General features: G+C 34.9%; 4 protein-coding genes across 6 annotated transcripts; 2 read left to right on the top strand and 2 right to left on the bottom strand.

Annotated features, from left to right (window-relative positions):
• Positions 1-1,680: 1,680 nt before the first annotated feature.
• LOC111782743 lies at positions 1,681-6,195 on the top strand. 3 transcript variants are annotated; one of them, XM_023663538.1, is made up of 2 exons: positions 1,681-1,905; positions 2,311-6,195. In XM_023663538.1, the coding sequence occupies exon 2, from the start codon at positions 2,364-2,366 to the stop codon at positions 5,688-5,690; it is 3,327 nt and encodes a 1,108-aa protein (XP_023519306.1). In that variant the 5' UTR covers positions 1,681-1,905; positions 2,311-2,363; the 3' UTR covers positions 5,691-6,195. The 3 variants fall into 3 exon arrangements, with proteins under 3 accessions (XP_023519306.1, XP_023519308.1, XP_023519307.1); XM_023663540.1 differs by having other exon boundaries at positions 1,681-1,914; XM_023663539.1 differs by lacking the exon at positions 1,681-1,905 and adding an exon at positions 1,921-2,073.
• A 1,307-nt stretch (positions 6,196-7,502) lies between these two features.
• Positions 7,503-9,025, bottom strand: LOC111782597 (dof zinc finger protein DOF5.6-like). Its single transcript, XM_023663378.1, has 2 exons — positions 8,838-9,025; positions 7,503-8,723 (listed from the first exon to the last, which is right to left on the bottom strand). Exons 1-2 carry the CDS (start codon positions 8,886-8,888, stop codon positions 7,785-7,787), a joined length of 990 nt encoding a protein of 329 aa, XP_023519146.1. The 5' UTR covers positions 8,889-9,025; the 3' UTR covers positions 7,503-7,784.
• A 1,177-nt stretch (positions 9,026-10,202) lies between these two features.
• LOC111783497 (dof zinc finger protein DOF5.6-like) lies at positions 10,203-10,667 on the bottom strand. Its single transcript, XM_023664426.1, has one exon. The coding sequence runs from the start codon at positions 10,665-10,667 to the stop codon at positions 10,203-10,205; it is 465 nt and encodes a 154-aa protein (XP_023520194.1).
• Positions 10,668-16,853: 6,186 nt separating this feature from the next.
• Positions 16,854-19,670, top strand: LOC111783476 (probable inactive poly [ADP-ribose] polymerase SRO5). The gene is made up of 4 exons (XM_023664407.1): positions 16,854-17,977; positions 18,073-18,448; positions 18,531-18,626; positions 19,184-19,670. Exons 1-4 carry the CDS (start codon positions 17,409-17,411, stop codon positions 19,253-19,255), a joined length of 1,113 nt encoding a protein of 370 aa, XP_023520175.1. The 5' UTR covers positions 16,854-17,408; the 3' UTR covers positions 19,256-19,670.
• Positions 19,671-22,921: the final 3,251 nt, after the last annotated feature.

The raw sequence follows: 22,921 nt of genomic DNA, 5'->3' as shown, positions 1-22,921 counted from the left end.
CCGTGCCTATTTCACTGATTGTATGTACATTAACAGCTTACTGATTTAGATTGCTGTTTTCATTTCTATCTTTATAAAGCCGACTTTGGTATATGTTATATAAAACCCTGTAAGTAATGTTTTGTTAATTAGATTTATAGTCTGTTTGGGATGATTTTTCAACTTTTTTTTGTAGGCTCTTTTTTTATGCTCGCAGCAAGGCATTTGAAATAGGTGTTGACTGTTCTGTTTTTATTAACAATTATGTTCTACATTGTGTATCTTTGTGTGCGAGTGTAGCCATATAAACATGTTAGATGTTACAGTGCTTGGAGGGACTGATTATGATCATTATGATCATATGGCTGATTGGCTATTAGTTTTTGAAGCCTGGTTCGCTAACAGAGCTTCTAATGTATGATCATCACTGACATTCCGTACTTTTTGAAAATGGATTTATAATATAGTTAGGGGCAGGCAGGGCATTCTGTCTCTTACAATTGTTTCGAAGTTATGCTTCTGATCTTGGTAGCAAAGCAGCTTTACCGACAAGTTAAACGAGGATGCAAATTATATAGCAGGGGTTGGGGAGTTATTGGTGAAACGTTACGAGGTTCTCTATGCGTGGCAGCTCCCTGCCATCGAACAACAAGTTTTGCCTCTTCGTCTTGAAAGTACGTATATTTTGTCAGTGCGAGACTTTAGAACTTTGTACCTTTCTTGGTTTGGTTTGGATAGAATAGAATAGAACACCTAATGAGCATTTTGGCGAACAACTTTGTGTTCATCAAACAAACATTCGATGCAGAGGCCTTGGGGGCTCATCGAACTTGACTTCAACTTGACTTCAGAGGTTGGTGTGATGAGTCGCCGTACGATGTTCTAGCATTTTCTCTCCTTTACTCCAAGGGAATCTGTCCATCAATATCATATGGAGCTCATTGGAGAACACAATACAATACTAACAGTCAAGAAAACGAGGGTCGCGCTCCTAACTTAAACAACTGAGCGTGGTAGTCCACGTATAGATCTAAGGCAGGTCAGCTCCAAGTTGTCTGCCGCAGCTAAAGATGCTGATTTGGTAATATGTTCTTCCAACTTCAAAACTTCTATCAAATAATCTATACAAAACTAATTTGTTCGGTTTATTGCAGCTTACCATGATGAACAATCAAATGATCAAAGGAAACATATACGACTGCGCCTGCAGATTCGATCCATCATAACTAAAGTTGGAACCATGTCCATGACAAATCACTTCACTCCATATAACAAGAACTTATGAATAATTGTTGATAATAAATTATGATATTTTCATTAAAATTGATGTCTCAACATCAACTGCCATGAATAAACAATGCCCTCTTAATTCTCTTTCCTTTTTTTCCCCTTACGGCCTGCTTATCTAACCTAGTGTGGTTTGGTTTATTCGACTCATTTTAGATAAATGTCAATTACAAGTTAATTAATGAAAGAATATTAATTGAAAAAATAATTGATAATATTTTAATAATATCTCGGAAATGATGTTATCCGTTTCAAGCGTTACTTAATTAACACGTGACTTGACATCGTCGTTTTCTACTTAGATATACTCGAGTTGATCGATTTCTAGGATCGAGTTGTCATAGGTCAGTTTGTATGGATCCACAATTAGACCTTTATTCAAAAAACAAAAAAAAAAAAAAAAAAAAAATTNTTTATTAGTATTATTATTTGGGGGAAAAAAAGAATTGAAGGATGAAGAAGGCGAGTCTTGTTGGGATGGATTTGTAGTCGGCGCGGTGGAGGCGAAGAGAATTGAGTAGTGGCTTTAAATTGAATGAAATTAGATTAGATTAAAACTAATTACTTGTTCATAAGCCTTTCTCTGTCACCGTAATTGTGGAATCCTCGGCCTTTTCCCAAGCTTTTCAGCGCCTGCAAGTAAGATTTGTATGCTTTCTTTCTTCACGATTTCCCTTTCTTTGTCTTCCCGCTTTCACAATTATCATGCAAATATTCTCTCTCTCTCTCTCTCTCTCTCTCTCTCACTCACTTTGAAGGCCTCGCTGTGATAATCCCGTAATCTCTCTCCTTTAGGTTTCTACTCGGGTGAGTTTGATCTCTGTAAATTGCGTTTTCAAATCGGCTATTTTGTTATTCGTCTTGGATTCTCTCTTTCTGTTTTGCTCTTTTGTTTCCCACTCTGTGTTTTTGCTGCTGAGTTTGTTGTTTGATTGTTTTTGAGGTATTGTTTATTGGAGAATAGGTTTGTTTGATCGTTTTTTTGTAATCAGTGTTGTAATGCTTATGGTTTTCTTTTCCCCCTTAATGTTTTCACTTCGTCAGCTTCGTTGATGGTGTGGTTTTGATGATTTGGGGAAGACGTGGTTAGAGTAGGAATGGAAGACCCCAAAACCCCAGAAACCCTAAAAGTTCAAAGTCCTGCGATTGAAACTAGCGAGGATATTTCGGGGTTTTCTGGATTGGCTGATTTGAGTGCGGGATTAACGGCGGAGATTCTGGTAGCTGAAAATGGCGTAGTGGTTAGTGATTGCAGTAACGAGGCTGAGATTAGCAATGTCGAATTGAGGAATGAGGAAGATGAGAAGAGAATAGATGGTTCTGAGAGAGAAATTTTGGATGCTGGTGTGGTTGCAGCAGGTGATGCTGAAGCAGACGATGGTAATGGTGGTGAGGCTGAGAATGACCAGAAAGAAGGCAACACTGTGGAATTAGGTGGTGTGTCTACAGGTGAGAACTTGGAAGTCCCCGGAGATGGTATGCCACTTGCAATGGACTTCTCGAACGTTCAGCAGGAAGAACCAGAACCTTCCAAGTCGATAGGAATGGAAGAAATGTCGAAAGAAGCTGGAGATGCAAAACAGGTTATTGAAAATGGTCAAGAGAACAAATTTTCGGTTGGTGATGTGATATGGGTCAAGACGAAAAGTCAGACATGGTGGCCTGGGAAGATATATCCTTCGGATGCAGCAGAGAGTGACATAAGTAGCCGGGATGATAGTCTATTAGTTGGCTATTTTGGAAGCAGCCACATGACATGGTGCTCTCCATCTCAGTTGATACCCTTCGCTGATAACTTTGAGCAAATGTCTGGGAAATCCAAGTCTCGAAGCTTCCTCGGAGCCGTAGAGAAAGCCGTGGATGAGTTTGGTAGGTGTGTGAAGTTGGAGATGTCGTGTTCGTGTATTTCAGAACGAAATTACCCTTTAGAAGGTAATGGTGAATCAAAGGATGCAGCTTCCTTGCGTGGGCGCAAGTCTAGTCTACTTGCTAAATATTCTATTGCTCAGTATGAACCCGAAACATTCCTAGCACGTGTTAAGGGTCTTGCAGAGACTGTTTCCCTATGTGGAGCGTTTGAGTTGAGTATCCTATACAATCAATTAGCAGCTTTTCAAAGCTCAATAGGGCACCAGCAGTTACCTTTGCATCAACTCAGGGAAACTCATGATGATGAAGACAATGAGGTGGGCAAATCAGTGAGAAAAAGCAAAGTTGGTGTTACAGTTGCAGATGAAGAACAGGTAGAAGGGGGCACACAGAACTCGCCATTAGAGACACCATCCATAGGATCAGATGTTCTGTGCGAAAAGATGGAAGGGAAGAATGAAGATCCTAACAAGGTTCTAGATGGAAGCATGGAAGCTAGGAAAAGGAGCTCCAGAAGAATGGCAATTTCTAATGGAGGAATAGAACCAAAATCTGCAAAGAGAAAAGGACATGAAAAGATTGAAGATTTTGAATCTAGTGAAATGGATTCCTCAATCAAGGGAGAGGTGATCAATCCATTAACAGATGAAATTAAGGATTCTGGTGTAGAAAACTTCGATGATGAGAGCAAAGGAACGTCGGAAAAGAGGTCTGAGACACGAGAGCGGAAGAAGAGCAAGTATTTATCTTTTCCATATATAAACTGGGGGCAGAAAGGTATGCCAGCTGAAACAGATGATATTAGAGCTCTTAAAATTTATGGCGAAGATGCGGATGAATATGCAGTCGAGGGCCAGAATGAAACCCCATTGCTATCTAAATGCAGTGGCAAGTTCTGGAAGAAGTGGTACCGGAATATCACCAGTGGGAGCGATGTCGCTGATAATCAAGAGTTGATGAGTGCATCACCAGCTGAGTTTCTCTCTGAGCTTCATTTTACTGCTGTAGATTGTCTTTATCCAAACGAAATCAGCAACTTTGATGCGGTTGCGCAGTTCTTCTCCAGGTTTAGAATTTTGATGTTTCATGATGAATCTGTCAATGGTGGCCAAAATGAGGCAATGGCAGCCGATTTATTTTTTCTTGGGGGAAAGGTGTCGGAGGTTAAGCATCCTTCCTCGACGCCTAAATCTGGGATCAAGAAAAGAAAAGGTCAGGCAATGAGATCCGAACTAATCTCTGGTGATGTGGGTTTGACTGGACAACCTGAAATATGTCCTGTAGGAGATGCACAGAAAAAAAGCCCTCTGACTTCCAATGTTAAGTCAAAAAAAGATGGAGATAGCTTGGGGAAATTGAAGACTAAATCCCTTTCTGCCTTGTCAGATGTGAACATTAACATAGATTCACCAGAGCTCGAACCTCTCTCACCCAATGGTATAACGAAGCGGAGGAAGCGAAAGAACAATGAATCACATCCGCAGAGTAAACCAACAATGGAGATACCAGATTTAAATGGAAGCGGTACCGTATCTGGCGTGTTGGTGGATAATCGGCAGGCTGTGAGCCATGTCATCTCCCAACAAAAGTCTGAGCCAAAGAAGAGAAGGAAACTTGGAGCTACTAAGGAGGAGCATTCAAAGGTGTCTACTGAATTCATGGATGTGAATAACAGCAATAAACCTGGTTCGTTTTTCATTGATCTACAGGTCACAGCTCCACAACCACTTGATGTAATTGTAGAGCAAAATAAAGTGGATTTTGCAGGAGCGCCTAACCAGTCAGTGAATTATCAGACAATTGGCCAAGATCAGAGCAAGACTGGGGGCAAAAAGCGAAAGAGGAAGGAGAAGGCTATCTTATCCTCAGATATACCTGATTTAAATCGAATGGGTATTGACATTAGTCAGGGAAAAGATTCCCAATTGACTAAACCTAAGAGGAGGAGGAGGAGGAGAAAAGGTGAAGCTAGTTTGAACCATCCAAATCCTTCTGACAGCAGATCATATATTTATAACAGAGTCGAAACTGATGGTGGAGGCTTAGGATCTCTTCTTCTTTTAACTTTCTCTTCAGAAGCTCCCTTACCTCCCCGGGAGCAAGTTATTAGTACGTTTAGCCAGTTTGGATCATTGAAGGAATCAGAGATTCAGTTCAAGGATTCCACTGTTGAGATAGTTTTCCTCCGAAGCGCCGACGCCATGGAAGCAGTTCGGAGTTTAAAGAAGAACAACATTTTTGGCCCAACTCTTTTAAAATATCAGCTCTATCATCTCTCGGTTCCCCCCAAGACATCGGACTCAGACCGGGCTTGCACGGCACTGGCGTATCCAGCTTCTGAGGGCACTCTGAACCCATCAAAATCAGGTGAATTAGGAAATCAAGCAGGTGAGACACCGCCTATAGAGTTTATAAGGAAGAATCTTCAGATGATGACGTCAATGTTGGAGAAGTCAGGAGACAATCTCTCCCCAGACATGAGAGCCAAATTGGAGAGCGATATTGAAGGCCTCCTCAAGAAGGTGAGTTCCATGGCGGGCCCTTCCTCAACGTAATAATGGAACCATTGTGGATGGATGGATGGATGGTGTTGGATCAGGTTATATCAAGCCAGCCAGCCCCTCGTTAGTCTTGTTGATGTATTGTAGGTGTAGTTTATGTATTCTGGAGGACACACAGATGTTAACCTATGCGATTCGCGGAGCTTCTCGTTTTTATTAGTACTTTCCCCCCTTCTCTTTGGTTACAGGATCATCGTGTAAGCAATGTGGAGCCTTTGTATTTCATGACATGATTCTCGCAGCGACCTCCTTAAGCTTGCGCACACGCTTAGCGTATGCTCTCCGAGGATCAAATTCCTCGGTTCAAGAAATCCAAGATGGTCATTGCAAGCAATTGGCTAATAATCTCTATAGGCCCCTTTGAATGGTAAAGTTGGCTGTGTTAAATCAATGGCCATTTGACTCGCATGGTAAGTATGGACAACTTGAAGCTATGTTTTAACCATTTTCTGTAAGGTTCAATGGTACCTGAACTTCGTTTCATGGCATTATCATACTATTTCAAGTCTCAATTTTCGTCCCCGCTTCTAGTTTTATGAAAGATTGATATAACAATATAGTTAAACTTTCGAATGAATTGAGTACGAATAAGGTGGAAGCCATTTTGGATTTTTCAATAGAAATGGGCGTGAAACACGGGGCAGGAATTTCACATGAGCATTTCTACAAACAGGTTGCAGACAAAGGTCCTAGAAGGGAGTAATAATAATGCGATGATAGAATGAACAGACTTCAGGCTCACGAATGAAGGCAAACAGAAGGAATCTACAAACCAAAACTTGCTATCTGTACACTTTATACAATTGAAAGCTTCCAGATTGAATGTCACCGGTGACGACGATATGAACAGTGGATCACACACATTGCCCTGTCGAGTCGCATACCCCATTGCCTTTCATGTTGGGGAGAGTCCTTCTCTATCTTCCGAGTCCCCAGTCTCCATTGCCTTTCATGTTGGGGAAGTCGTCGTTGTTGCCTTTTACTTACATTCTCTTATAACACCTATTTCAATTTCTCAAATCATCCTTTCAAAACTCTCTTTCAAAATCTCTCTGTCTCCGTTTCTTAAAACTTTCTTCTTGAACCGGGGCTAGAGGCTCGAGCATATGTCGTTTGGCCGTAGGCAACGCGAGAACGAATAGACTTAACTTACTTGTTGCTGAGAAATGAGTGCTACCCAATCGCAAGTTTGGTGCCGATCAAAGTTATGCTAAAAGACAAGTTATAAACTTATTTGACTCTTTTTTGTGACAAAAGAGATCATGGTTTTGCCATTGAGCTGATAAAATATTAATTATTCTATCCAATGTAGATGGTTTCATCTCTTATTTTAATATTTAATGAACTAAAAAAATAATTATAGACAAAAAAAATAATAAGAATAATAATAATAAAAGACTAAGTTTTTTTTTTTTTTCTTATTCTAGAAATATAGAAAGAAAAAAATAATAGTAAATTTAAAAATTAAAACGTTTTTCCCCTTCATTTATTCTTATATTCTTCAAAAACATAATATTGTACTAATTTTTTAAAAGTCTTTTTTTCTTAATTTATTCTTATATTCTTACATACAAATGTCTCCAATTTTACAGCCAAAAGTCATGCATGAGGCTTCCAATACAATGGAGGAATATTTGTTGCATGTTTTTTCTTTTTTAGGTAGAGCTTAATAGCATAACCATTAGAAGATTCGAGAGTGTCCGTTTTATATGAGTTGAGCTAAGTTCACATTAACTTCGATGCTCGAATTTTATCGAGCTTAATTAATTATTAGACATAACAAATTAAATAAAATTAGCACTTAAATAACAATAATAATTAGGCACCAAATCACACTTGGTTGTTTTTGTTTATACCACAAAAGCACTCCTTAGATAAGGTTCCTCAATATTACAAGAAAATCCTAAGAGAGAGCCTTGGATTTGCGACACTATCCCAAGGCCAAAGCAAAAATCAGACGCATTTTGAAGGAACTGATAGCAAGAAAAAGGCACTAATTATGATACCCACATTTGGACACTACTTATAGTAACCAAGGCAAATAGACGTTGATTTCGTTTGGTTTGTGTACCATTTCCCTATCAAATTTTACACCAATGGGTTCGTTGTTGATGGTCCATATCCATTCATCATCCCATTCCAAGACGACCCAATTCCATTTATGTATCCATACGATTCAACTTTGTCTGAACATCCCTGATCTTGCCATTCCAAAGCCAGAAGCTTTGTATTTGGTTTCACATCCATTGCATTTGGCTCCTCATTTGGTTCATGCTGATCATAAGGAATCATCAGTCCTTGTCCAATGGTGTTCCCATCGAGTGACAGCCCATAAGGGGAGCAAAGGCCATGGAAACTCGGCGACAGAGTATGCCCGGCGGCGGCGATGTGATCTCCAGCTAGCCCACCAACCATGGCTAAGTGATCAGGGTTTGTAGGGTAATGAGCATTCCCAACAATGGCGTCCATTTTGGTGTCCATGAAATCAATGGGTCGAGTAGTGTGATGTTGGTGGTGACTTTCAAGCATTCCAATGGTGTATTTGGCGTCCATGAAACTTGGGGTTGTTCCAATGAGATGGTTGAAATGAGGGAATTGTACTTGGTCGGGAAATGAGAGATGGAGATCAGTGGGGTTGTGAATGTGATGGGCAGAAGAAGAAGAAGAGCCTTGGTGGTGATTTTGGGAGATGGGTTGTTGATTTTGTGGCTGTTGGTGTTGTGGGTCATTGGATTTCTTAGTAGTGGCAACTTTCTTGTTCTTTCGACAGCCACCACCGACAGGGATGTTACGAAGAGTGCCGCCTTTGGTCCAGTACCTACGACATGTCTTGCAAAAGTAACGCGGCTGGGTGAGGCTGTAATTGTTGTAGTAGCAAAATTTGGTGTGCGTTGAGTCACATCTTGGGCATTTCAGTGCTTGATCATGTGGTGGTCTAAGCCTCCTCTCTGTCAGCGGCCTTGAACATGACAGCATGTCCCCTGATAGCGACGAAGAATCCATGCCAGACTCCTCGTTAATGGTGCCCTGAAACCAAAGAAAAAAAAAAAAAAACAGTCACAAAAAACAGAGACATTTGCTCTGTTCTGTTCTGTTTTCTGCTCTGTTCTGATAATCATGGGAATTGGTTGATGTTCTTACCTGCAGCCAATCAGAGGAGTCCATGCAGACTTGTAGAGAAGTTAAACCCATATGAATGAAGAACAGAGCAGAAAGAAAAAGATGTTTCCAACAGCCAAACAAAAACTTCACTTCACAGTCACTCCATTGTTCCTCTGTTTCAGTTCCTCTGTTTATAAGAAGGGGATGTGAATAAGAAGGAAGAAAAAAAGGGTATATTTGAAGAGACGGAAGGGAGGGAGTGCGTTAGCAGCAGAGATGATGTCAAAGTGGGTCCCATCCCAAGACTGTGTGTAGGGTGGTGGTACCCCACAAGGAAGGGTAAAGCAAATCAAGAAATCCAAGGTGGCAGAATGGAGGGATATGATTGGATGAGATGGTGCTGATGTGTAATTGAAGGGGATGGTAGTGAGAATTTTTGNCAACGCGAGAACGAATAGACTTAACTTACTTGTTGCTGAGAAATGAGTGCTACCCAATCGCAAGTTTGGTGCCGATCAAAGTTATGCTAAAAGACAAGTTATAAACTTATTTGACTCTTTTTTGTGACAAAAGAGATCATGGTTTTGCCATTGAGCTGATAAAATATTAATTATTCTATCCAATGTAGATGGTTTCATCTCTTATTTTAATATTTAATGAACTAAAAAAATAATTATAGACAAAAAAAATAATAAGAATAATAATAATAAAAGACTAAGTTTTTTTTTTTTTTCTTATTCTAGAAATATAGAAAGAAAAAAATAATAGTAAATTTAAAAATTAAAACGTTTTTCCCCTTCATTTATTCTTATATTCTTCAAAAACATAATATTGTACTAATTTTTTAAAAGTCTTTTTTTCTTAATTTATTCTTATATTCTTACATACAAATGTCTCCAATTTTACAGCCAAAAGTCATGCATGAGGCTTCCAATACAATGGAGGAATATTTGTTGCATGTTTTTTCTTTTTTAGGTAGAGCTTAATAGCATAACCATTAGAAGATTCGAGAGTGTCCGTTTTATATGAGTTGAGCTAAGTTCACATTAACTTCGATGCTCGAATTTTATCGAGCTTAATTAATTATTAGACATAACAAATTAAATAAAATTAGCACTTAAATAACAATAATAATTAGGCACCAAATCACACTTGGTTGTTTTTGTTTATACCACAAAAGCACTCCTTAGATAAGGTTCCTCAATATTACAAGAAAATCCTAAGAGAGAGCCTTGGATTTGCGACACTATCCCAAGGCCAAAGCAAAAATCAGACGCATTTTGAAGGAACTGATAGCAAGAAAAAGGCACTAATTATGATACCCACATTTGGACACTACTTATAGTAACCAAGGCAAATAGACGTTGATTTCGTTTGGTTTGTGTACCATTTCCCTATCAAATTTTACACCAATGGGTTCGTTGTTGATGGTCCATATCCATTCATCATCCCATTCCAAGACGACCCAATTCCATTTATGTATCCATACGATTCAACTTTGTCTGAACATCCCTGATCTTGCCATTCCAAAGCCAGAAGCTTTGTATTTGGTTTCACATCCATTGCATTTGGCTCCTCATTTGGTTCATGCTGATCATAAGGAATCATCAGTCCTTGTCCAATGGTGTTCCCATCGAGTGACAGCCCATAAGGGGAGCAAAGGCCATGGAAACTCGGCGACAGAGTATGCCCGGCGGCGGCGATGTGATCTCCAGCTAGCCCACCAACCATGGCTAAGTGATCAGGGTTTGTAGGGTAATGAGCATTCCCAACAATGGCGTCCATTTTGGTGTCCATGAAATCAATGGGTCGAGTAGTGTGATGTTGGTGGTGACTTTCAAGCATTCCAATGGTGTATTTGGCGTCCATGNTGGGTCGTCGTTAAAGAAAGCATCTTGGAGTTGGGGACCCAAAAATGGGTAGGACCCTCCCGGCCTCCCCCTCCTACAAGCAAAGGATAGATTCTTGCACACAACGGATGTCACGTGCCTACCAATCTCATGTTCTTCTGGGTTCTTCTTCTTTTTGTTTTATATGTCTGTTCTTTAGAACAGAGCAGCAACTGATAATATGGATAAGTAATGTTGTTAAGGGAAAATGAAGAACATGTTAGAACATAATGGCTTCAGGAACACATTTACTTACAACATTTGGTGTTACAGAAATTAACAGAAAGATGAGATGTCACTGTCAAACAAAATACAAAAGTCGAGTCTGCACACCCCACGTTGGTTCCCTCTCTCTTTCTCGAGTTTTTTCGGGATCATATACGTTCACTCTATTGAAATTTGTGTTTTTAGTTCCATACGGAAGTTGGAGATTCAAACATCTCATCTCGATAAAAGAAGTAGTTAATATTCTTGTGTTTTTTTGGGATCATATATGTTCATTCTATCGAAACTCGTGTTTTTAGTTCAATATGCATTATGTTTTAACAGTTAAATTAGGTAGTTTAAGTATTTGCTTCCATATTCAATACGGATTTAGTATGAGAAATTTAACCATTAAATATTTTATTTTTGTTGGGAATATCTTTGCGTTCGTTAAAAGATGTATTTATTTTATAAGATTCATACGAGACAAAGAGGTGGATAAAACTCTTTTTTTATTTTTTATTTTATTTCTCTTTTGTTCGAACCTTTCGAGTGATCGTTCACATATTTATAATTATAATCTAATATTTGAAAAATAAACCAAGTTTAAAATAAATAAATAGTTTTAATTTTTATTTTTAAAATTGTACAAAAAAAAAATCAAATATGTTTAAGAGGGGGAAGAATCATAATAAATAATAAATAATAAATAAGAAAAAAAGCATAAATTTCAACTTAATTTTTTTATATATATAAAATTAATATTGAGATAATATTATATAACATAGTTGGGAGTGGCACATCATGATTCAAAATCACTTTTTTTTTTTTTTTTTTTGTCAAATGTAAATAAAATAAGATTTTTTATTTAAAAAAAAAAATCAAAATCTTGAGTTTCAAGCAACCTCCAAGATGCTGGCATCTTTGATCTTCTCTTTATTTATGAACTTTAATTTGCATTTTTAACCTCCACCCTTTCTTTCTTTTCAATTTTCGTGCCCTTTTACTTCTCAAATTTAAAAAACTCCCTCGATTTTTATTTTTATTTTAAAAAATACCCCAAAGGTAAAAAAAAAAAAATTAAAAAATTAAAAAATTCCTAAAGGCCAATAAATAATCGACGCATTCAAAAGTTGGTTTTTTTTCTATTTTCTTTTTATTTGCAAAATGTTGTATTTTCTGGTTCTTTTTTAATTTGTGTGAGAGGGGAAATTTAATTTTTTTTATCCTTTTTTAGAATAATAATAATAATAATAATAATAATAATAATCTCAAAGTTTTCCCTCCGTCGCCGGTGCCGGCGGTAATTATAAAGCCGAAACTTTTGGTCCACACCGTAATTCTTAATTAAATCATTAAATTTGATAATCTAAAAGACTTTATAATTTGAAGAAGAAAGGGACTAAAGGATGATGATCGAACGGTGTAGATCCCATCATGAACAGGCGTGATTTGTAAATGTGGTCCCCACTTTTTATGTGATTCTGGTCAAACTTTGCCACCTCGTTATGGCTGCAGTCAACGCTCCTTTATTTTTCACCCATATACCTATTGTTCCCCGTATATTATATATAATTAATTATATTCATTTTTAACTATTACATTAATTTTTGTATTTAAATAAATATTATACAAGAAAATTTTAAATATTTTGTCGTTTTTTATTTGATCTTACTTTAATTTAATTATGAAAACTTTAATATAGATGAGATGTACTTTTTATACATTAAAGATTTTTGTTATTTATAATTCATATGATTCTGCCATCATAAGTATAATTCATGATTAAAGGCGTCAGCTACTTTATTTGGGAAGTCATACGTCTAAATTCTCCTAGTTGCCATGTGATATAATGTTCTTTAAAGCGGTAAAAACAACAATTAATTTAATACTATATTCTTATATCTAATCAATTATGTTACTCTTTTTTCAACCATACTTCTTTCGTGAGATAACCGTCCAAAAGTTTTTATTTAACCCTAAAATTGACTTTTTTAATCTTAAACTCCATCGTGGATATGTGTTTCATCGCTGGCATATATTGTCTGTTTTATCCTATTACATATCGTCGTCAGTTTCACCATTTTAAAACGTGTCTAATGCAGAGGTTTTCACACTCTTAAGAAATGCTTCATTCCCCTCTCCCAACCGATTTGGGGCGGTTTTGAAATGTGTCTACTATGGAGAGGTTTCCACACCTTTAAAAGGTATGCTTCGTTCCCCTCTCTTAGCCGATGTGGGATCTCACAATCTACCCCTCTTGAGGGTCCAGCGTTCTCGCTGAGACACTACCCGGTGTCTGACTCTTATATCATTTGCAACAGCCCAAGCCCACCACTAGCAAATATTGTATGCCGTAGCCTGTTACGTATCGTCATACACCTCACGATTTTGAAATGCGTCTACTAAAGAGAAGTTTCCACGCCTTTATAAAAAATGTTTCGTTCCCCTCTTCAAATGATGTGGGATCTCACAATTCTAATAAAAATGTCGTCTTTGCTTATAACTTTAAGATATTTTTCACTCATGATCAATACATATGATCATGTTCTAATTCCAAACAAAAATCATGCTATTTACAAATAAACAATGGTCTCGTGAGGTAGAACAACAAAATAACGAGAGTTGCATTCAAAAGATATGTATGTACTCATTGATTCGATACTCGACTATCACTACCATATTGAATCACAATGGATTCGATATCAATCGAGACAAAAATATGTCGGGAGGCGTTTAATTTCCAAAAGACAAGTTGTTGGGTGATAGAGAAATGTGATACATGAAGTCAAAAAGGATGGTTAATGGTATATGGTTAGAAGTAAAGAAAAGATAAAAAGAAGGAAGATAGATTTATTTGAATTTTTTTATTATTATTAAAAAAAAAAAGATATAAAAATAGAATAAAATAAGGAAAGGGAAAATGGGTGCAATTAAAAAAAGGGAAAAAAAATCCTTTTTTTTTTTTTTTTTTTTTTTTCCCCAAATTCTTCTTCTAATTCTTCTTTCTTTCTCCATTGCTTTACATCATTTCATTGTTTAGATCTTTGATTTTGATGGCAATGAGAAATGAGAATAAAGGGATTTTTGGGGAACGGGTTCAAATTTCGTTCTGTATTTGGAGTGAACGTTTGAATTAGAGTGAGTTTCGTATAAGACGTCAAACTCATGTTTGTCCAATAAATTTTTCGAGCACTACACTTAGATGCTTCCTAAGCTTTCTACTTACATACTCAGTTTAACGTTTCTAAGTATAAGATGTTGAATTTGCACTTCAAACGTCCTCTATTGGTTAACGGGGTGCATAGAATAGTTACCGAAGCGATGAACTAGGTCAACCCATTTGGTCTCGCTATTTCTTCCAAAACCATGATTTTTTTTTTTTTTTTTTTTTTTTTTTTTTTTTTTTTTTTTTTNTTTTTTTTTTTTTTTTTTTTTAAGACTCTGTTGAACTGAACCAGGTTATACCCATCACATAGGCCCAATATTTTCAGCCCATTTCATTCAAAAGCAAGAAGGAAAGCCCAAGTCCAGCACAATGCAACAAACCCATTACATAGGCCCAATATCATTCGGCCCATTCCATTCAAAAGCAAGAAGGAAAGCCCAAGTCCAGCACGATGCAAAAAACCCATTTCACAGGCCCAATATCCTTCGGCCCATTTCATTCTAAAGCAAGAAGGAAAGCCCAAGTCCAGCACAATGCAAAAACCCATTACACAGGCCCAATATCCTTCGGCCCATTTTATTCAAAGCAATAATGAAAGTCCAAGTCCAGCACCATGCAAAAAGCCCATTACATAGGCCCAATATCTTCGGCCCATTTAATTCAAAAGCAAGAATGAAAGCCCAAGTCCAGGACAGTGCAAAAAAACCCATTACACAGGCCCAATATCTTCGACCCATTTCATTAGATTTTAAATAATAAAATAAAATAAACTAGATAAATAAAATTCACAATTTTGTTTCTATATATTTTATTTTATTAAACTTTTTTAGTTGATTTATATATTTAATATTATATTAAAATATACATCATCTGTGAATTTTGATACACACTATATGCTTCGCATAATACGACCAAAACACGAATATGAACTATACTTTTTAAAGTTGCAAAAAATATTCAAATTTTTAATTTTTAAAGAATTTTTTTAGTTAAATACACGATCGTTTGACAAATCAATAGTCAGCAAAAAAAAAAAAAAAAAAAAAATTATATTCATTTTCTTAACTACGAAGTTGAGAGAATTCAAAACAAAGCGATTCAATAAAATAATTAAAAAGAGATATATAAAAACAATATTTTAAAGTAAACTTTATCTTTATAGATTATAATCCCGTATCATAAAAATAAAAATTAAATAAAATTATCAATTAGAAAAAAAAAATTATCGCTAAAAAACGTGCTAACAATCAATAACGACAATTAAAATTGAGCTACAATTAGGTTTTTTTATTATTTTTTTCTAATTCGAGTTCGTATTAGATAAATAAATTTTATTTATAATTAGTCAGCAAAATATTTATTAAGAAAATGCATTATTTTTCTAGCCTTTTGAAAAATATATCTAAATATTCTAACATTTAATAGCATGAGATTCAAAGCACGCATTTGGTAAGAAAAGCTTAGGGGAGGGACCAAAAAAAAAAAAAAAAAAAAAAAAATCAAAGTTAAGAAAGCAAATAATGTGAATAAATTAATTTTCCTTTTTATTTTTTAAAAACAATATTCCTTTTCCCAAGTGGAAATTGAGTCATCACTCTGAAAGCTTTGATGAATGCTCCAAGAATGTGTATATATATATATATATATATATATATATATATATTTTAAAATTCATGTTTATCAAATTTTTTATTTAGAATATTCGAGATATTTAAGGATTATTTTCATGTTTCGAAAATAAATATAACTCTATTTCCTTTCAAAATTAGAATAAGCTTAGCTCAACAATTTAATTATACAATTATAATCAATAAAAGTTACCCAACATGTGTATATTAATTAATATGAATAATAAAGTTGTTATTTATGATATATAGTATTTATTTGTTTATTCATAATGGGTTGTTAAATAATAATACTTATTTCACAAGTAATATCATAAATGGTAGTTTCTTTGTCTCCAAGCCATCATACCTCATTTTGGCCTACTATACATCCAATTCCCCCAAATTAATCTTCCACTCGACCTAATCTATACACTAAATTATATTTTAATTTTTGCACGTGCACGCTCAAATTTACAAAGATCACCTTATAACGTTCGAGATTAATTGAATCGAGAGATATAAAATCTACTTTGTCTGCTATGGGAGGCTCAAATATAAGACGAGTCTTCTTGCAACTCCCCTTACCCAAGATTTGGACTCCATAATTGGCAACTGATAACCCGACGTTCTCCTGTATCTTATTTTGTTGTCACTCACATCTACGAGCTCGTCCGATATAAAATTGCTTAAAGCTAAGCACGCTATTTAACATGAATTTTTTCCGTTTAAAAGATTCTAATTTTTATAGGAGGAAAGTGGAATTATTTACAAATCCATCTACAAATTTTAGTTAAGGAAGTAATAGGAATTGTTATTAATTTATTATTATTACTAAGATAAATAATAAGAGCCCAATAATTTAATGAAAAAAAAATGTGGTTACCAAGTTTTCCAACCTTTCTCTTTTATTATTATTTTTAGAAATTAAAAATTTGATTTATTAAATAAAAAATAAAAATAAAAAGTATTATTTAAATTTAATTAAATAATTATTAAAACTATTTACATGCGTGATAGATTTGAACTCAAATTGTAATTATAAAGAATAATTGGATTTAACCACAGTGGATAAGAATAACAAAGATGGAACTTTGACACGTGGCAAGGGTATAAAGGTAATTGCGTAGGCATCAGAAAATTCGAGAGAAAAAAAAAAGGAAAAAAAAATATCTACTGAGTTTCGGAATTGCCACTTCTCTGGCACGGGCTTTTAAAAAAAAAAATCTGATGGGTTGAACAAAAACTGGTAGCGCACCGCCATCAGAATCCTCTGAAACCGTCCAATTTCTTCTTATAACTGCCAATTTGCTCTTCCTTATCCTCTTCTCCAAGTTATGAACAACCCTTCTTATTCTCATTCTGCTCCCACTCTCATCTTATTGCATTCAAATTCAGTATCCCTTTTGAGTAACCAGTTTACAGATTCATACGTACCCGTTTTGTTTCTTGAGTGTTAAGTTTTTTTTTGTTCACCGACTTCGGATTGGCGGCGATGGGTTTCTTTTCTTCTCCCATAAGATTAATGGGTTCTATTTAGTTTTTCTATCTTCCTCTGTTTTTGTGATTTTGTTTCTTGAATTGGGTTCTGGGTTTATTTGATTTTCGTTTTATATTTCAGTAATTTGGCGATTTGAACCGTCATTCATTGGCGGTGATCGTTTTTGGATTCTATATAGCCCAGTTTGATATCTGGGTTCTTCGTTTTAGTACTCTGTTTTCTTGTTCGTTGTGTCTGTAATCGATGGAGAACATTCAGGATCAATGTCGGTTACAGTTTCAGCAATTTGGAAGCGATCACCGTCTTGAAAATGGAGTTGAGGCTTTAATGGCTTCCAAGACATCTGGAAACCATGATTTCTCCGATGACGGAGATTTTAACGGTCCCGATCAGGAGTCGGTAGTTTCGGATTCTGAAAGCGGGATTTCAGGGCCGAGTGTGGAGCAATTGGAATGGCGCAATGGGGATTTGGTAAAACTTGTGGAACAAGACAAGATTTACGACCTAATCGAGAGAAGATTCGTTAATGGTTTGGGAATACTTGGCCCGCAAACCACGGTCTCGGCTGTTTACAAGAATAGCCACTCGACTCATGTTGGGCAAGCCCGTTTGCACGCCTTTCAGATTTACTCGCAAGCAATAGCGAAGAAAAATGGGGGTAATGCCAATGTCCAGTACGCTTGGTTGGGTGCTTCTAAGGATCAAATCAATAACATTCTCGGCTATGGCTTTGCCCATTGCAACAAGCCCGAGAGTTCGCAGTTTCTTGGCCGTGGCGTTTATCTATCCCCTGATGCTCTTCCTCTAGAAAGGTCAGAATTAAACTCAATATCTACAATTTTGTTCTTCCCTGTTTTCTCAAACTGTGAATTCTTAACCCCATTTGATTGTTTGTTCAAATTTTCAGCCTGGAAGATACTGTTGTTGATGAAGATGGCTTACGGCATCTATTGCTCTGCCGTGTCATATTGGGGAAAACAGAGCTTGTTCATCCTGGTTCTAGACAGAATCATCCAAGTTCTGAAGCGTTTGATTCTGGCGTTGATGATCTCTTTGCACCAAGGAAATACATAGTTTGGAGCACACACATGAACACCCACATCTTGCCTGAGTATCTAATCAGTTTTAGAACTCCTCCTCCTCCTCGATCGAAGGAGGGTAAACAGCCTTCGAGAATGCCAACCTCCCCTTGGATGCCATTTCCAACTCTGATATCTGTTCTCTCTAAGTTTCTTCCCGCTCCAGAAATTGCCATGATCAGCAAGTATCACAAAGAGCACAGGGTAATGTAAAATTTGATCCCTTATGTTTGTTTATGTAGGCTGTTCTTGTTGGATCTCATTTTGTTCATGTTCTGAATTGTAGGATCATAAGATATCGAGACATGAGCTGATCAAGCGAGTGAGGCAGATAGCGGGGGACAAGCTGTTGATACATGTAATCAAATCATTCAGGGCGCAGGTATTCAATTCCTTCCTTTTCCGTTGTATCTTTGCTTTGGAATTTGCTGATATGCCAATGGAATATGAAAAGAAGGGCAAACTAGTTGTTGATTTTGATATCATAATAGCAAAAGGCTAGGCTATAACTTTTGCATGCTTACCTGCTAAGCTATGTAGAATCTCTACTTTTGCTTGTAGAAAGGCTTCATCAATCACTTCTTATTGGCATATAGATGTTGAGGATTATCGGGAGAGTAGTCCCACATCGGCTAATTAAGGGGTTGATCATGAGTTTATAAGTAAGGAATACTAGGCCTTTTGAGCAAACCAAAAGCAAAACCATGAGAACCTATGCTCAAAGTGGATAATATCATACTATTGTGGGGAGTCGTGATTCCTACCAATGGATTGGTCGTTCCTTACTTTTTAGACATTGAAGTTCTTTCTCGCTAGTTCTTCCTTTCGTAACTGCGAATTCTCGATGTGGGTCTAGAAAAGAAACGAATCCCATATGGGGAAGTTATTTGTGGATTCCATGGACCATGAAAAAGGGCTTGACCATTTTTGTTCGTGCAGCAAAGTATAAATGGAGGAAGAAATGGACAGAGAGCAGCAGGGAGTGTAGATTCACCAATCTTGTTGGAGTAGTTGGATTTGAAACTTGTTGGAGTGTCTGTTCTGTTACAATGAAGAGATGGGAGCACGAGCGAAGAAGAAGAAGACGACGACAACGACGGGAATTCGAGGAGGAACATGAGTTATAAAGCGAAATGTATTAATGTTGTATCTTGGACACCATACTGTACAGAAAAAGCTTTTGTTTACAAATGGAAGCATTATCAGCAAAATCTTATCATTGTTACTTTAGAAACTAAGTAAACGTGCTTGTGCTTGATGACGATGACCTTGGAGATGAATATGGTCTTTATGGAGGGGATAAGGGCTCCTCAGCCTTTGCACTTAAACTTGGACCTCTGCCTAAAATGATGCTTGTTCTTATTATATGATACAGAGTTGTTGTAGCTTATGACTAATAAATTTATGAAATGTGATTGCAAACCGACCTATAATCTATCTATCAGTCGTATTCTCTAGTGAAAAACAATAGCTTCGTTTGCTACACGGCTCGAGGTCTTGCCTTTCTTTTATATAGCTTGCTCAAGAATTTGATGGGTTTTATGGTGATCAATATAGATGTAATTAAAAGGGAAGGAAGAGCGGAGGTGTGAGATCTCACTTATTTACTAGTGGTGGGCTTGACAGAAGGTCGGAAGGTTCGTGCTTGAGCTCATATGGAAGGTTGGTGGTGGGCTCTTACAAAAAGTCGGTATAACGGGTAGTAATTCTTCGTACGAAAGAGCGTATAATCCAGTAGAGGAAATGATGAAGGCCAATGGAACACATGCCATTGTCTCATTTTCAATGCCCTGTCCTATGCTTGTCTTCCATTTGTTTCCCAAACCCCACAATCTCCACTTCCCCTTGGATTTCCACTCTCATTTTTTTCTCATTTATTATTTTCCATATTTTACTCCATAAAAATATTATTCTCTATATTATATATATATATATATATATATATATAGAAAACTCGTAATGATTATACTATTTGAACGTTGAGGATTTGACTATTCAATTTTAAAATTTAAAGATTAAATTATAATTTATTGTTTATTGTGGGTCGTGAAAAAGAAAAATAAAGATCCAAATAGGATAAATGCAATACTAAAGTGTGTGGCCCAAAACCCCTTTTTTTTTCTTCTAAAAAGAATTATAGGCCATTGACTTTCTCTTCAAAAACCACCAAATTTCATTTTTTTTTTATTAGTTGACTTTAAAAATGTCAATATATCCAAACAAATTGTCAATGAATTATTCCATTTTTCTCTTTTATAATTCATAGCATTCAATTTGTAAGCGCTGTTTTTGTTTGGGAAAAATATTGAAATTATTATATGTTTGACAACTTTATTGATTCTTTAATCCAATTTATTTGTAAATCTTGTAATATTTACAAATTTTCAAAAATCATTTTCCCACGAACAATACCCACTTTTAATAATCCTCAGTAATTAATCCATATATAATTATTAAGACTTTTTGGACAAAAAGATCATGGATTCGAATTTTCTACTTAATAAAAAAAAAGATGATTAATAGAAGTGTTCGAAAAAAAAAAAGGATGATTCGAACTTGGACAAAAACCTTGATAGTTGGATTCAATAAATAAAAATTTATAAATTTGATTAGTTGATGAATTTTCCTTAAAACTCTAATTCATCTTAATTTTAAAATAGATAATTTTATTGCAAAATTTAATTAAATATATGAAAATAAATAAATAAATCTTTCACAAATTAACATTTTATTTTTATTAAAAATAAAATAAAAAATGTGAACAAATCCAACCTTAATTTTTTTGTTGGGTTAAATTTGATTTAATTTTTATTTATGTTAAAAAAAATTATAACTCAAACAATTGAATCCAATCCAATCATACACCATAAATTAAATAATAAGTATTTTTTATTTTATTTATTTTTGGTGCACCTACTTAATAAGTTATGTGACAAAATCTTTCAATTAATTAATCAATATACAAAACCTTATGTTAATATCATTCGTGCCCAAGACTCTTTTTATATATATATATATATATATATATATATATATAAATAAAGAACTCATAAATCTTAATTAACCTTAGATTTAAAAGTAATATTTGTAATTATAAATTTTGGGAAGATTTCAAATAGAAAAGACTTCAACGGTTGAGTTTGATGACTCATGAAGTTTTTTAGATTCAATTTAATTGTACAGTCCGAAAATTTTCAACCCACACAATTCTTATTAAAAAGAATACACCAAACCATACATTTTTTCAGTTAGGTCAGTTGTGATTGTTCGAGATATTTATTCAAACTTTTATTTTTAATAAAAATAAACGAGTAGTTTGTAAGACATATATTTATTCATTTTCAAACATTTTATTAAAATTTGTAATTCAATTTTAATATAGTTGGAAAGATAGTTAAAATATTATTTTTAAGAATAGTTGGAAAATAAATAATAAAAGAAATTATGAAATTAAAAAAAAAAACTCTAAAATTAACAATAAATTCATAAATTAATTTAATTCATAAAGTTTTCATTTATTTGAATCAAACTCAAATCAGATAAGTTTGGTTGGGTTGAACCAACTTTTTAGACTCGTAAATTTGATATTTCTTTATTTATTATTATTAATATTATTATTTCACAGACATGTTAGGTAATTAATTTACTCTGTTAGGTAATTAATTTACTCTATTGTAATTATTATCGATCATAAAATAAAAAAAGAAATGATGAATTATGAGTAGGAAGGCGAATTAAGTTTGCTTGCAAAATAATGACAAATATATATATATATATATATTAATTGTAGTAATAATGATTTATTATAATACCATTGCAAAAACTTGTGAATAAAGATTTCATCAATTTTTTTTTTTTATTCGGATTAGATTCATAAAGTGACTATGAAGAGCGTGACAGCAACTCAACCTCGAGATAATTTTCTTTAATTATTTATAAAGTTGATTAATTAATTAATTAATTAAAATAATAATAATAAAATAGAGAATAAGAAGGTTTGGGCGTGATATATTCTTATATTCTATTAAAGCCACCGACATTGATCCTTATATTTTTTCAACTGATTAATGATTTTTTTAAGGAAAAAAAAGCATATCCTAAATTCAATTTTATTAAATTTTATTTAATTATCCTATGTTCATTAATTTTAATAAAGTTAAGCTGTCACATAATTAAATTAAATAACCACCTAATTAGTGTACAGAAATTAACAAATTATAAGAATTAAATTAAAAGAGTAATTTAACCAAAATTTATTTTTTGGAAATGGTAAGGTTTATTTCTTCTGGATCACATTATTATAAAGCGAAAGAAGAGGAGAAAGAAATAAATAAATAACTTTATTGTTCGTTTTTGCCCTTTTACTTTTATGAGAATAATGAGAGGGAAATAAATTGTCAAGTCATTTTCGGGAAACGACGTCGTAGTCGAGCTGATGAGCCAAAGGGACGTGATACGGTTACGTATATACACTTTGACGCTTAAAACTTTACACATGTCAACTAGAGAATGGAGGACAGTGATATTATTACCTCACCTACCAAGTTACTTTAGCCCAACTTGATGTCTTTCTGGCGGCACACGAGCTCTCCTTAGTCTTGTTTTCCAATTTCAATGACCCATAAGGTTCCCTTGATATTGAAATTTCGCTCGTATTTTAGTGTTTTCTCCCGTATG

Source organism: Cucurbita pepo, chromosome LG20, assembly GCF_002806865.2.
Source record: "Cucurbita pepo subsp. pepo cultivar mu-cu-16 chromosome LG20, ASM280686v2, whole genome shotgun sequence".
Lineage (NCBI taxonomy): Eukaryota > Viridiplantae > Streptophyta > Magnoliopsida > Cucurbitales > Cucurbitaceae > Cucurbita > Cucurbita pepo.
This window is presented reverse-complemented; position numbering and strand designations above follow the sequence as displayed.

Bases quoted from the DNA above. Each gene is read 5' to 3' on its own strand.
- LOC111782743 (XM_023663538.1), top strand. From the start codon at position 2,364: ATGGAAGACCCCAAAACCCCAGAAACCCTAAAAGTTCAAAGTCCTGCG.
- LOC111782597 (XM_023663378.1), bottom strand. From the start codon at position 8,888: ATGGGTTTAACTTCTCTACAAGTCTGCATGGACTCCTCTGATTGGCTG. The intron at 8,724-8,837 runs GTAAGAACATCA...CTTTGGTTTCAG, and splicing joins ACTCCTCTGATTGGCTGCAG to GGCACCATTAACGAGGAGTC.
- LOC111783497 (XM_023664426.1), bottom strand. From the start codon at position 10,667: ATGGACGCCAAATACACCATTGGAATGCTTGAAAGTCACCACCAACAT.
- LOC111783476 (XM_023664407.1), top strand. From the start codon at position 17,409: ATGGAGAACATTCAGGATCAATGTCGGTTACAGTTTCAGCAATTTGGA. The intron at 17,978-18,072 runs GTCAGAATTAAA...TCAAATTTTCAG, and splicing joins GATGCTCTTCCTCTAGAAAG to CCTGGAAGATACTGTTGTTG. The intron at 18,627-19,183 runs GTATTCAATTCC...TTGTTCGTGCAG, and splicing joins TCAAATCATTCAGGGCGCAG to CAAAGTATAAATGGAGGAAG.